At 41.6% G+C, this 14890-nt stretch overlaps 1 protein-coding gene across 6 annotated transcripts in view; it reads right to left on the minus strand.

Moving 5' to 3' along the window:
- The window catches only part of ALG5 (ALG5 dolichyl-phosphate beta-glucosyltransferase), a 47427-nt gene that overhangs the window by 25151 nt on the left and 7386 nt on the right, over window positions 1-14890 (minus strand). For 2 of the 6 annotated variants that reach the window (XM_073342348.2, XM_073342330.2), the window contains 6 exons: window positions 13495-13666; window positions 10204-10250; window positions 9338-9406; window positions 7272-7364; window positions 4035-4148; window positions 981-1040 (listed from right to left, as the gene is read on the minus strand). In XM_073342348.2, coding sequence (XP_073198449.1) covers window positions 981-1040; window positions 4035-4148; window positions 7272-7364; window positions 9338-9406; window positions 10204-10250; window positions 13495-13633 — 522 coding nt within the window. In that variant the 5' untranslated portion in view covers window positions 13634-13666. Of the gene's footprint in view, window positions 1-980; window positions 1041-4034; window positions 4149-7271; window positions 7365-9337; window positions 9407-10203; window positions 10251-11647; window positions 11711-13494; window positions 13667-14890 lie in introns of those variants that run through there. The other 4 variants (XM_073342357.1, XM_073342366.1, XM_073342375.1 and 1 more) reach the window with 4 other exon arrangements.

The following is a 14890-nucleotide window of genomic DNA, read 5'->3' on the forward strand; positions in this document are numbered from 1 at the left end:
ACTCATTCAAGACTAAACACAATGCTCATTTCCTCAGTATGCATACTCCACCAGAAGAAGCAACATTCACTTGTTGTCATTTGTAGCAATTTTGGAAACGTGCAAGCTTGAGACCCATGAGGCAGTCTTGGCCTCTCCAATTTTAATCTGAGAGTCTTCCAGGGCATAACTATCGCAAGGAGCTTTAGGAAGGAACGTGCATTGCAAGTGATTCTCAATTAAAGGAGGGAAAAGAAATGCAAGTTTTCGAAATTAGCTGAGTTTGCTGGAAGTTCTGAATTCCAAATCTACACTTGCTGGGGCAAGTCTGGGTGGCGGTGAGATCTTTCCCTTCAATCATTAACATGAAATGAATTTTCATAATGTTGATTGCAAGAGAACTGTGATACCCTTTCAAACATTTTATTAGTACGTACAACAAAACATTACAACAAAACTTTTACCACTCTCAGGTTTTAAGAGTTGAAGAGTGACAAATTGTTGGACTGAAAGTAAAGTCAAGCTGTCAGTTGCTTCTCCCTGCCATCCCAGTACTTGAAGAGCCTGCGCATGTGTGTGAAGAGACTGTTCCAGCCCATGAGCTGCAAAGCCACTGTAGAACCCCAGAGCTTCCAAAGCATCTGCCTAAAGCTCTCTACACAATGATTACAGTAGATGCCCTTTTTGGTTTCATGTTGGACAAACTTGCGCACACATGCTGTCGGTTGCGTTTGGGACCAAAAGTCCCATCCTCTGCTGGAGCAACTGATTTAAATCCTTGTTATCTGAAATCTAGCTCACGCTTCCTGCTGGTGGTGTCTGAACTCTGGGAACAGAGAGCTTTTAGTAATGTTGGACTATTGCTAGGCTTATGGCAACAGCCTTCCCCACTATCAGCCTCCATTCATTTTGTGTGTCTTGATTTAATTTAAAAACTGGAATGTTAATGAAAAAAACAGCAGTTCAAGGAGACTAGTTTATACGAGGAAAGAGACACTTACCTGTGTTATTGAGTCCTGCTCCAAATGGGCTCGAGAACCACAGGCAATAGCCATCTGGTCCTGCAGAGGAACACACACACAAGAATTGGAAGCTAACTACAACACCACTAGTGTTTTCTGATTCACTGGCTTCTTCTATTCATGTTTTTATGTGAAACCTTAAAAGCATTATGATGGCCTAATCTTGTCCACTGAATTTGTCAAAGAAATAGAAATTTCTGCTTTTGGCAAGTTATACAAATCTTATTGTTTGAATGTGTAGATATAATAAAGCCTTTCTACATTTTATGGATTGTAGAAAGCTTATTACATTTTGTATATGACAGGTTCAGATTGCTGCATTTTATTCAGGTCTCATTCGGGAGTAAGAATGTCTCTGAGCTTTTCAGACAGAGAATTTATTTCACAGTGCAGATAACAAAGTATCTAGGTACACTTAATATGTATGGGCATGTTTAGCCTAAGATTTGCAATAGGGAACAGAAGACTTGATTTTGCTGATATTGTAATATTTTACTTGTTTAGGAATGTCATCTCTCTCCCCCCATTAAACTGTAAGAGGCACTTCCTATGGACTGCATTAAAATTACACTCACATTACTACTTTTGACATGAAAGAATCATTTCTGGACTTTAGGAAAATTCTGAAGAACTAAGGCCTGCTGCCTTTTCAATAGCACACAGATTTAAAAGGTATGTTAATCAATTAGCGCCATCTAGTGGGGTCGGAACTTTATCTCTTTGACCAAATGGTTATTTTAAATATAATTCAGTGACTGCTTCGTAAGAATACCAACGGGGTAGAAATGGGGGGGGGGGGGGGAAAGCTAAGTATAGAAGTTACATATTGCTCCCTCCATTTTAGTTACAGGTTCCACATCAACTTGTCTTTAAGCACCATGTTAACTGAAAATAGGTTTCTTAAAGTCAAGCAGATCTAAGTGCCACTGTTACCCTATTCAGGAATACATTGTGATCTGACATGGACCTCCAAAATAGTTTTTTTTTCCAGATAAAAACCATTATTTGGTCTTCATAGAGGACACAATCTGAATGAACTGATACTTGCAAATTAAAAGTTAGCCATCCGCTAACAGGAAACAGACCAATTAGAATAAAATAGTCATTCTCAAAATAACGTATGAGGAAATTAGGTTAAACAACATATCAAATTAATAAGGGTAGAGAAAGCAAATTTTTAAATAAGTAGGCAGCACAGTGAGCTGTGATACTGGAAAGAAAAAAGGGCTAGCAACGCAAAACACATAGATCCCACAAAAGTTTAAACCAGGGGTCAGCAACCTTTCAGAAATGGAGTGCCAAGTCTTCATTTATTCACTTTAATTTAAGGTTTTGCGTGCCATTAATACATTTTAACATTTTTTAGAAGGTCTCTCTATAAGTCTATTATATTATATAACTAAACTATTGTCGTATGTAAAGTAAACAAGGTTTTCAAAATGTTTAAGAAGCTTCATTTAAAATTAAATTAAAATGCTGACATTATGCCACCAGCCCGCTCAGCCCGCTGCCAGCCTGGGGTTCCGTTCACCTAGGCCAGCAGCAGACTGAGCGGGGCCTGCGGCCGGGACCCCGGCTGGCAAGCGGCCGGCAGCCAGAACCCCAGACCAGCAGTGGGCTGAGTGGGACTGGTGGCCGAGACCCCAGACCGGCATTGGGCTGAGCAGCTCAGCCCGCTGCCACTTAGGGGTTCCATCCGCCAGCTCCTGCCAGCCAGGATCCTGGCTGCCGGCCCCGCTCAGCCAGCTGCCAGTCTGGGATCCTGGTCCTGCCCACATGGAGTGAGTATCTACCATCTCTCTGGTTCTTGCCCATTCTATTCCTCTCTCTCTGCACTGAGCTGAGGGTGGGAGTGCACTGAGCACAGGGCTGGGGATGAAGGATCAGGCTGGGGGTTGGGGTGCAGGGTCTGGCCAGGAGCTAGAATGAGGCAGGGGGCTCAGGGTTGGGACAGGAGGTTTGGGTGTGGAGTGCTTACCAGGGCAGCTCCCATTTGGTGCGAGTGGTGCAGGTGGGAATGTGTGTGCGTGCGCAGGAGCTCCTGTTTGGTGCTCAGGATGAGGGTGGGAATGTGGGGGGTGCAAGAGTAAGGGCATGGGGCTGTGGATGTGTGAGAAGGGTGCAGGAGTCAGGGCATGGGGTGGGAGGGGCACTGGAGTCAGGGCTGGGGTTGTGTGGGGGGCTGCAGGGGTCAGGGCAGGAGGCTGGGGTGTGTGAGGAGTGCAGGGGTCAGGGCAGAGGTCTAGGGTCGTGGAGGTGCTCCCAGCCCCCTGCCCAGAGCGGCTCACAGCAGGGGGCTGGAGGGGATATGCCCTGATTCCACCCCCCTTCCCCAAGACCCCATCCCCACCTCTTCTCCTCCTCCTCCCCGGAGCAGTGAGCATGCTGCAGCTCTGCTTCTCCCCCTCCCTCGTAAGGGCCATCAGCTGACTGGCGGCAGGGAGGGAGAGGAGGAGGGGCAGGAACCCAGCATGCTGGCAGAAGAGAGGGGGGGTCTTGCCTGCCCTGTAGCAGCAGCCGGCAGGACCAAGCTTCTTCACCCTGCCCCCACGCAGGGGGTGGGGTGGGAGAAGAGTGGGCCGGGGCGGGCAGGATTTTTAATGGCACGCTGCTGCCTGCTGGAGTCCTGGCCCGCAGACCCGCTCAGCCTGCTGCCGGCCTGGGTTCAGCAGCAGGCTGAGCGGGGCTGGCGGCTGGGACTCGGCAGGCAGCAGTGTGGCATTAAAAATTGGCACGCGTACCAGAGGTTGCTGACCCCTGTTTAAAGACTCAATGCAAGAGATAGCACAAGTGTCAAAATGTGCAAATTAAGGCACCTGATCCTGCAAAAAAATATGCACATGCTTAACTTGATGCACTATAAGTAGCCCCACTTATGTCAAGTTAAAGGTAAGCATATCTTAAAGATTTATAAGATTGGGACCTAGAATTCATACTCTCAATATGTATGCAAGAAACTTGTTAATAAAGAGAAATATAACTATGAGTCCATAGACAAACTGATCAGCTAAAATGACAGAAGCTCATACTTACTGGCCATGGCTGGAGATTTCTAAGACCCTCTTCAACTTTTTCAATATCTGCAAACTTCGTGGCTCCATCTGCATCAGCCATAAGGATTTTTTCCCCTCGAGAGCTAAAGACACCCTGCAGAGGAGACACCAAATTAAAACTTGCACAAATACAAATAATTTTCATCATGATAAACTAGCTTCCAGGCCCCAGGAGTCTAAATTAAGAAAGCAAATCCCTAAAACGTTAACCTGAATAGAAATCTAGAAAGGAATTAAACTAAACAAACAGGTGAATCTGCAATTTCCTATGTTGACATTTTGTTGATAAAAAACAAGTGTTCAAGGTTATTAATTTGTATTACAGCAATGCCCAGGTGCCTCAATCACTGATCAGGGCCCCATTGTGTTATATACTGTACAAGTAACAAAATGACGGTTCCTGACTCTCAGAGCTTACAATCAAGGTATGTAAGACAAGAGACAAGTGGATACAACAAACAGATGAGGGGAGCAGAAGGAAACAAGGAGGCAATACTGGCCAGCATGATACATAGCTGTCAAAGCACATCAGCTGCCTAATCACTGTACAGTTTTTCCTTGTCACTTGATCCATGTTCCTTGGACAAGGCTTGCAGCATTGGGATAGGGTGTGGGATGCTACCTCTTAATACATCTTCAAGAGCTAAATCTCTAAAATGTATCTGAGAAAGATAAAGAACAACATAACTGCAGTTAGCTTGGGGCAACAACTGCAGCAGACCTGGAGCTTGGCTACATCATATTCTAGGTGCTACATGACACACGTGCAGATGCACAAGGGCATTTGTGCTTGTTGCCACCATACATGCTTAACTCTGTGCAAAGTGTGTTGCAGGCTCTTGAAGATACATCCAGAATATCCCCTCACTGTCCTACCCAAGAGGTTATTCACTCGAACTCAGAAAGAAAAATGGAATCTTCCATTTCAAGTAAAATTAAACAGAGGGTTTAAGTTCTTTTTTTTTAAAATATAAGAGCAGAGATTTCCTGGATTTACTGACCTTTTAATTAATTTCTAAGAGTTTCAAACCAACAGCTACATACTAAAACCAATTAAAAGCACGGCTGCAGTTCTTTCATCTATGCAAAGTGTAAAGCATAATCATCTTTCTTCCTCAATGCTGATGGAAAGTACAATGTTGATGAGAGTATATTCTCTGGTGGTCATGCAGCGTTCACACTCTTCCTGCCTGCTACATACAGCAGTACAAACACACCTCACATATGTGCTACACAAAGAATAAACTCTCTTTCTCTCAAGCAAGTGGGCAGAGGCACTAGTGAATGAGAACATTCCATGCACTTCAGCATTAAAACATCCCACACAAAGTCATGCTCCTTCACCTGGAAGAATTGAGAAGGGAAAAAAAAAAAAAAAACATTTGTGTTTTTTCAGTCCATATACTGCCTAAATACTATAATCATAGGCACCATGGATTTATATATCATAATGCCTCTATATAAATCCATGGTATGCCCACATCTTGAATATTGCATGCAGATCTGGTCACCACATCTCAAAAAAGATATATTAGAATTGGAAAAAGGTACAGAGAAAGGCAACAAAAATGATTAGGGGTATGGAAACAGCTTCTATATGAGGAGAGATGAAAGAGACTGACTTTTCAGCTTGGAAAATAGATGAGTAAGAGGGGATATGACAGAGGTCTATAAAATCTTGACTGGTATGGAGCAGTGATGCTCAACCTTTCCAGACTTCTGTAACCCTTTCAGGAGCCCCGCCCACCACTTACCCAGGGCTGAAGCATATAACTTGGCTTTGTGGGGCACCCTGTGGTGTGGGACCCCAGGCAATTGCCCTGCTTGCCCCTCCATAATGCCTGCCCTCTACTTGTGACCCCCCCCGCCAACCCGAGAAACAGATCTAGATGAGTTGACATACCCCCGGAAGACCTCTGCATACCCCTGGTTGAAAACCACTGGTGTGGAGATAGTGAATAAGGAAATGTTATTTACTCCTTCACGTAACACAAGAACTAGGGTTAACCCAATGAAATTAATAGGCAGCAAGTATAAAACAAACAAAAGGAAGTACTTCTGCACACAACACACAGTCAACCTGTAGAATTCGTTGCCAGAGAATGTTGTGAAGGTTAAAACCATACCAGGGTTAAAACAAAACAAAACTAGATAAGTTCACAGAGGATAAGTCCATCAATGGCTATTAGCCAGAATGGTCAGGGATGCAACCCCATGCTCTTTGTGTCCCTAGCCTCTAACTGCCAGAAGCTGGGAGTAAATGACAGGGGATGGATCTCTCGATGATTGCTGTTCTGTTCATTCCTCTGAAGCACCTGGCATTGGCCACTGTTGGAAGACAGGATACTGGGCTAGATGGACCATTGGTCTGACCCACTATGGCCATTCTTACGTTCACCATATAAAAACCTTAAGACAGACAGACAAGTTATAGATGTAGCTTTAGCATAATCTTTGAAAAAAATAAATGCATGAAGAAAGACTCCAGAAATAATAAATGAAGCGTACTGACAACATGAGAGAAAAGTTTTATTTTTACTCTTTATAGTCACCTATTATCAGAATTCATGGTTCACAACCCAAGACTGACGCAGTCCTTTTAAGTCAAAAAAATAAAGTGCAATGAAGTATCATTCACTCACTCTAAACAATTACATAATCACACACGCTAATATATTTTCTCTTGTGAAGTGAAATATCTATTTGTAAGTTAATATACGAATTACACACATTATGCCTCATCAAAATCAAGCCTAGCTAACTTTAGTGGGTCTACACACATTTAAGCAAAACTTTGCAGGACCTGGGCCTTAGTTCCTCATTCAATTCAAATATCAAAGCTATCTGGAGAGGAATGTTTGTATTTACTTATCTTATTACCAGAGCTTGCTTTTCATCTTGTAACACGTTTTTTGTTTTGTTTTTTTTGCATTGAAGAGCTATTTCTAAATTAACTAATGGATGTAGTTTGGCTTTAATTTAAATTCTCATACAAAAAAATTCTTCAGTGTTATTACTCAATGTGTTATCAAATCCTTGCAATGAGTTTATATTTTGTACATTTTTGCCTTGAAGATTTATGGAAGTATTCAATATTTTTCAAAACAGTTTTATTAATCTAAAGTCTTTAAATTAAATTAAATCCACACAAGGTCTGCTTATTTTGGCAAGACTAGAATTAGTTCAAAACAGAGAAAGAACTGAAAGTGTTCATTACCATTTTGACAGCTCCACCTTTCCCCCGATTTTTTACCAATGTTAGGACTCGTACTTTGTCACTTCCATATTTCTTGCAGTACTTCATTGCAACCTGTAAGACATATGAAAGTCAGAATAAAACAAAACTGGAACCTCAAATGAAAGATAGAGATCTTATTCTTCCATCCCTTTTTCTTCAATAGCATTGTTACCACTTCAATCTGCATAAAATGGAAATATATTGTCCAGTGCAGAATTGAAGTCTGTTTAGGAAAATAAAAAGAGTAAGAACATGAATAGCCACAAAACTGAAGAAGCAAGACGAATAAAACCAGGTAGTGGTCAGAGAGATTAGCTATGGCTGTCCTAAGCCCCTTCACCCCACCTGCCAAAGTTAAAGCTAAAAAACCATACAACACGTATTTATACCAGTGCACAAAACTAGTCTATGAAAAACATGCTTTCATTACTATTACCTGGTTCCCATTTGTTTCACTGCTATGTCTGCTTTTAAATTAAAACTACAAGTGCTTTGAGACATGAATTGCTCTTATATAGTGCTTTTCATCATATTTTTCTTCTAGCAACACTCTACAAGGCAGCACGAATGGAGGGAGAGGAGACAGCATGGCAGACAGAGAGACACACCCTGTGTGTGTGTGAGAGAGAGAGAGAGAGATGAGCATTGCTTCTTTAAGTACGCTGACCCCATTCCAAGTACATTGCCTTTTAAAGTTAATCAGCAAGTTGAGATAGCAGCTGCTGCCAGGAAGCTCCCTCCGTCTTGAGCCCAGTCGTGTGTCCCCCCTGCTCTATGGAAGATAGGGTAAGCGGGCTGCAGGAGTAGGGGGGAGGGAGACACCCTGACATTAGCCCCTCTTCTTCCCCCACAGCAAGCAGGAGGCTCCAGGGAGCAGCTCGAAGGCAGAGGGCAGGAGCAGCACAGGGCAGTGAGGGGAGGGACAGCTGAACTGCCAGCAATTGATAGCCTGTTGGGTGGCTGTCGCACAGGGAATTTAGGGGAACGGGGAGCTGCTGGGGGGCTGCTGGTCCACCCTGGTTCCAAGCCCCCACCAGCTCGCTCCAACGGGCTGCTCTTCCTGCAAGCAGCGGACAAAGCAGGCGGCTGCCAAACAACGTTATAAGGGAGCATTGCACAACTTTAAACGAGCATGTTCTCTAATTGATCAGCAATGTAACAACGAAACAATGTTAACCGGGACGACTTTAAGCAAGGAGTTACTGTACTGCATAAGAGATATGATTCATCCATCATTGACACTGGCAGTAGTAAACAGGTTAGTAAGCTACTGAACAAACATGCACGAAAGGACACATAACCTTACCAGACAAGCTTGAAGGAAAAACTGAAACAGAAGCAGGCATGCTAGTGACTAACCTAAACATAAATCTAGTGTGGTATTTTCAGAAGTTGCTTAGAGCTGGCCTGACTCTGCTCCCACTGAAGTCAACGGTAAAACTCCCATTAACTTCAACAGAAGCAGAAGTAGAGGAAAGCAGAACATTTTTGAAAATCCTACCCTTAATACTTCAGTATTAATGTTTCTAAACGAATACACAACTTTATGCTGTATAACAAATTCTATACAAACTATGTCAAAATACTTTACAGAATAATAAAGTGACATTTAAAATTGTGGGAGATTCAGAGGCTTAGATGGGAAAGAATTATGGTCTCAGATGAGATCTGGAAAGAGAAGGGGAGATCTGAAGAAACAGACACACACTGATGCTGTTTCAGATAACAGAAATCACACCGGAGAATGCTCTTGAGGTGAGACTGTGAAAGGAGACACACTGGATGAACAGAGGGAACTGGGGAAAGAAATTCAGGAAGTTACTATATCTGTTCAAAAGATAACTGTGCTATAAGAATATCATCTTATGAATGGCAGGGAGAAGAATGGCAGAAGGAATCTGAGAAATAAATAATTAAAAACAATGAGCAGCAGATGTGTAGAACAAAAGGTAAAGGTTTGGTACATTTTGTAAAAGCTAAAACAGTGTGATACACATCTGCTCCCTTAGACTGCCAGGTGAGAAACTTTAATATTCTCTTCTTACCTTTGTGGTCTGATCTTTACTGCCATCATCAACAACTATTACTTCATAAGTGAACGTAGGATCTCGTTTCTTAAAAATAAAAATGGAAATTGTGCATTTGGTCCAATCTCTGTCTCTTTCACACATACACACCTCTCACTCCCTTACTCAAATGGGCAAAATTTCAGCCACCGGAATGCTTTGTTGCCCCTGGAGTTTTCCTCTTCATTCATGCCATAATATACATTTATACAGACGCACCAATATCATTTTGTAAATTTGCTATGATGATAAACATCCTTAAAGCAGTATCAGTCTGCTACCAATATGTTATTCTAATGCTGCCAGATTACATGCTAACGGCACTATTTTAGGTAGCCTTATTTATTTTTAAGCTACTATAAAATGTTGAAAATCAATATTGCTATGAAATTAACTTGGAGGCTCTGAGTAGCCCTTACGTTAAAGATCAGAAAGAGTTCAAACTATGCCATATTTTCTGAAACTTGTTGCCTCATGAGCAGGTGACCAACTATAACAGTGATAGAAAATCAGGATTTTAAAAACCTTGTGGGAATAGATAAATTATATCATCAGCTAACTTTTACTCCCCTATATGTTTATCCCGGATAGGTATCATGTGGGTACAAGTCTTTTCCAAGTGCAACAGTTAATTTTTATATTTCAGTAAAAATTGCCTTCCATCATACAGTCTGAAAAGAACTCATGAAGAGATGTTGCCAGGATAGAGAGCTTATCTTTTAATTGGATAATTTTATATTGCTTCTAGGCAGATCACAAAAATCCAAACAGGCAGTTTGTTTTCATATACTTACAAGGATACTATATTTTAAATTATTTTAAATGCAAAAATGAAAGTTTCACACCTGTCTTTTTTCAAGATAGTCTAAAGCTTCATCCATCATAAGAGGCACTGGAAGGAAAAAAATATCACAAAAGCTTGTTTAAACAAAGCATCAATAAAAGCATATTTAAAATATTTTCACATCCCAAAGTAGTCAGGTCTTGAGATAAAAAAATACCACTGACTTGAAAATAGGGGAACAAAAAAACAAAATTACAGTTATAAATTTAATCCCAGCTGGACTAAAAATTAAGTTAACTATATTTTACTCCCAGCTCTACCACCAAAATCACTATGCAGTCTCTAGCGCTATGTAATTCTGTATGCCTGTTTCCCTCTTCCTGGACAGTAAATTGTTTTTACAGGTTCTGATTCTGCAAAGACTTGTGCACTTCGGAGTTACTGTGGCTACTCACAGTGTGTAATGTTAAACTCATGTTAAGTCTTTACAATATAAGGCTCCAGTTCTGTAAAGTCTTTTGGGAGGAAAGACCATTTCTTCATGAGTTTTTACGGAGCCTACCACTATGGGGCCTGTCAGGAGCCTCTGGGTGCTACTGTTAATATAAAGACTTGCTTTCTAAAGATGAAAACCACTAGTATTATAGGATTTAAATTCTGGTTTGTACTTAACACTGGGGATCATTTTTAATTATTAATAAAATGGTTACATTAAATTACAGGCACAAGGTATCTATGCAAAGAAATATGACTGGAAAAAAACAAATTAGCCGAGGCATTAGGCGGAGCACTAATTATCAGCTGGAGCCAGCCAACAGCAACTGGGTAGATAGGTAGAGCAAATTGCCTCAGCAAAAAAAGTGTTGATTTCTGCAAACAGGGTGACCATCTGCGACTCCAACCCCTGCCCTTCCCGGACAGAGAAAGAGTACAGAACATCTGGGACACTCTCCTCCCTCCCCCAGTATCAGGGGGTAGTGAAACTTCCTTTGAGGAGGGAAATCTATTACCTACCCTGAAAAAAGCAACAATCCAACCCATACTAATGAAACCACCACGCTACACTAGCGGCCTTGCAAACCATCACAGGCTGTCCAACCTTTTTTCTAAGCGAGCTAACCGAAGACAGCAAAACACAGCACGAGCACTACCTGTCTGCGGCTAGTACCCTAGAGCACTCTTAGTACAGTTTCAGGCCAGGATAGGAGACTGAGGGTATGTCTACACTGCAACTAGACACTGAGGACTGGCTCATACCAGCCAACTCAGGCTCACAGGTCTCTGGCTGCTGGGCTGTTTCATCGAAGCACAAACTTCTGGGCTTGGGCCGAAGCCTGGGTTCTAGGACTCTGAGTGGTGGAAGGGTCCCAGAGCTCAGGCTCCAGACCGAGCCAGGAAGTCTACACTGCAATGAAACAGCCCCGCAGCCCCAGCCCAAGTCGCCTGGCATGGGCCAGCCCCTGGTTTTTCACTGCAGTTTAGGCATACCCTGAGACAGCACTTACTGCTCTTGTGGCTGATCTGTTCAATGACAAGGGCATACATACATGGCATCCAGGTGGCTCTCTCTGCAGAGAGAGAGAGAGAGAGAGAGAGAGAGAGAGAGAGAGAGACAGAAAAGTCAATATGGTCTGAAGTGCCAACAGTAAGTAGACAGCATCCAGCTCCTTCACATCAAAAGCACCTTTCCATTTTAAGGTTAAATGACTTGCCCAAGATCACAAAGGAAGTGCATGGCAAAGCCAGGAATAGAACCCATATCTCCTAAACAACAAGACCATTCTTCCTTCTGCCTGATTAAAGCCACTGGTATGGGTTCCAGAGTGCAAAATTCTAAAACAATTAAACCATAAAGATACATTTTTACTCCTAACCTCCACAGTGACTTTAAGAGCCACTAAAGACCAGCTAAAAGTGGCTTTTATAATCTTTAAGCAACCTAGTTTACTTCTGGAGGGATTCTAGGCCAACAAATTAAAAATTCTGCAAAATTCTGCATATTTTATTTGTCAAAAGAATGCAATAAGATCAATATGATTGTTTTGGTAATTTGTTTAAACTATAATACAGAAAAATTTCACAATAACTACTCAGCATTTCCTAAACACATGAAAGTTAAGTTACAAACACTTGATAACTAATACCCTGCATTCCAGTTATAATCCTGGATTTTCATTTAAATTACATTACAGAACACCAAACAGAAAAAAAAAAAAAAAGTAGAATGTCATTTTAAATTGCTCAGACTTTCACACACGAAAGTCATACAGTTTTGCTAATCATTGTCCTGGACCTGGCTGGGTACCTTGGGAAGTGCTTGCTTCTGATTGTCCTGAATTTTATTGACTGCTTGGTAAATGTTTTATTTTCCCTTAAAGTCTTTTTTTTTTTTTAAATTGGTAAGTAAAATAAATCCTGAGCTGTAGTCTAACCCCACTGTGTCACTTTGGCACAGGAAAAGAGTGAGAAAGCACATTAAATCTTCCTAGCTGATTCTCTTACTGTCATTTATAAGGCTTTACATCACTCTGGCAATGTAGGCGCCTTAAAACTATTACAGGTTTTATGCTCCTGGGGGAATTGACTGAGAATGGGAACAGTTAATTAACAAACAATGTTAGTTAGGCAGGCTGCTACATTTCTGCCTCAGAGAATGAGATCAATTAACTAGCAGGCAGGCTGTTACATTTCTGTCTAGGGGACAGAGCCTTCCTTGTACATAAATAAAAGCCCTATCCCTCCATGCCCGGCGAGCTGCAGTAGCAAGCAAGAGGGACAGAGTCTCTCTTGCTTGTTGGCAGGCATGCATGCCCCAGCCCTGACCCACCCCCTGACAGTGATCAACACCTCCCCCACAGGCACGCACACCCAGCCCTCTTCCCCCACAGTGATTTGTGTCTCTGAGGCTCTCCAGGCACGCTGGAACAGACACACTGCTTGGGCCGCTGGGGAAGAGGTACATGTCCCTCCGCAGGTTTTTTTTTGCATTCTTCTGTGCAGGGGGGGGCACAGAAACATGCAGGCCATATAAATTCTGTGCCCCCACAGGGGAGAAGAATTATTAACTAGTATCCCTACAGAAACATCTACCTTTATTTCACAAGATTTTACTGACACGGGGTTCTTACAGAAAGTAGCTTTATTTCTGTTGCAAAAAAAAAAAAAAAAAAATCACATGGCTAGATTCTATAGTAGCTCTATGTGCAGAACTCCCATTTACTTGACTGTGACCTGGGAACTGGGTATGCAAAACGGCTACAGAATTTGGCCTGCAATTTTATGTTGCTGACATTCACCGATAATGCAGAACTAAGTTTCACTCTTTAAAAAGAAAACAAGAAAGTATTCTTACACCTGTCTTCCTCATTGTATGAAGGCACGACAACAGAGAGCTCCTTTGTAGGATGGTCATGTATGCTTGGTATAGATTCCTTCTTCCCTTCAGCATTTATAAAGAACTTCTCTTCTTCATGTCGATGAAGATTTGGCATTTTGGTGGCAGTTATATGGGCAACAATAGTAATCTGTGATAAAAAAACAAATAGTATTTGTGACAATGTTTCAGTAGCAAAGTCTATATTCATTGTTTGCGTAACAGGATTCTGTTTAAGACTTAAACAAACTATTCTAATTGGCTGAACAAGGGAGGATCAAATGTAGCCCACTGATACAGCCATTCCTATTACAAACATGGTGGAGTGGTCTACTGAGGAGTGCTCTTTTATCCACTGCCCAGATCAAAAAGGAACTTTACCTATCAGGACCTTTTCTCTTCATATGGCATTAAGCTGTACTATTTTATGTAGACAAGGCAAGGCCTAAGTTTCCTGGCAAGTTGCCAATGAAATTTTCAACTGGAAAAGGTTTGAGTGGCTCTGCGATAAGGCACTGGCCCACACCACCATAAACTTGCCCCAATTAACATTCTCTAGACCATGGTGCCTGCCAGGTCTAAACCTTGTAGCTATGTCCACTGTATTTATTGATAACTATTCACTAACATTCATAGAGCATAGCAAGCATTAGCAGCAACACCTATAATATTAAGCAATTCCATACAAGAAGCAAACCTTATCATATGTAAAACTAACATTAAACTATGTAATTAAGTGTAAAAACTTTCTTTTACCATTAAAAATGCCACATACTCATAAACAGAGTGGCACACACACACACACACGCATATCACTGCCTCTATGAACAGACTAGTAAAGAAGAGATGGGCCACCATAATCTTCAGTAACCACAAACTTCAGTAACTATAGAATGAGGTCTTAGGGCTTACAGAAGTATGACCATAACTGAATAAGGAAAGAGGAGGAAAAAAATGAATTAAATATATAGATAATAAGTTTGCATGTCTTATAAATCCTACTTCTGGGTCTCCAGTGTGTCTAAAGTCTTATTTTCACCTTCTTATTTGTAATGAATTTGGGACAGGGACTGTTGACGTCTGTGTCTTGTGCAGCACTAGACACACTGCTGGCACTAATAAGTTCTGCTGGCTTCTCCAACAGAGCTTCCAAGTTCTTTGAACAAAATAAAATACTTAAATGATTTGTGGTTTAGATTTTCTTAACATTGGAAAAGTGTGCTTTTATGCTCAAACTAAATACTGTAATGGCTCCAGGGAACGTGATCTAGATTTAAATTTAAGTTTCATTTATAGCTTAAATTCTAAATAACACCATTTCCTTTTACAACGGGTCACAGCAAAAATGGTTCAAGTCTGAAAGTTAGCAAGGGCA

This window comes from Lepidochelys kempii, chromosome 1 (assembly GCF_965140285.1).
Source record: "Lepidochelys kempii isolate rLepKem1 chromosome 1, rLepKem1.hap1, whole genome shotgun sequence".
Lineage (NCBI taxonomy): Eukaryota > Metazoa > Chordata > Testudines > Cheloniidae > Lepidochelys > Lepidochelys kempii.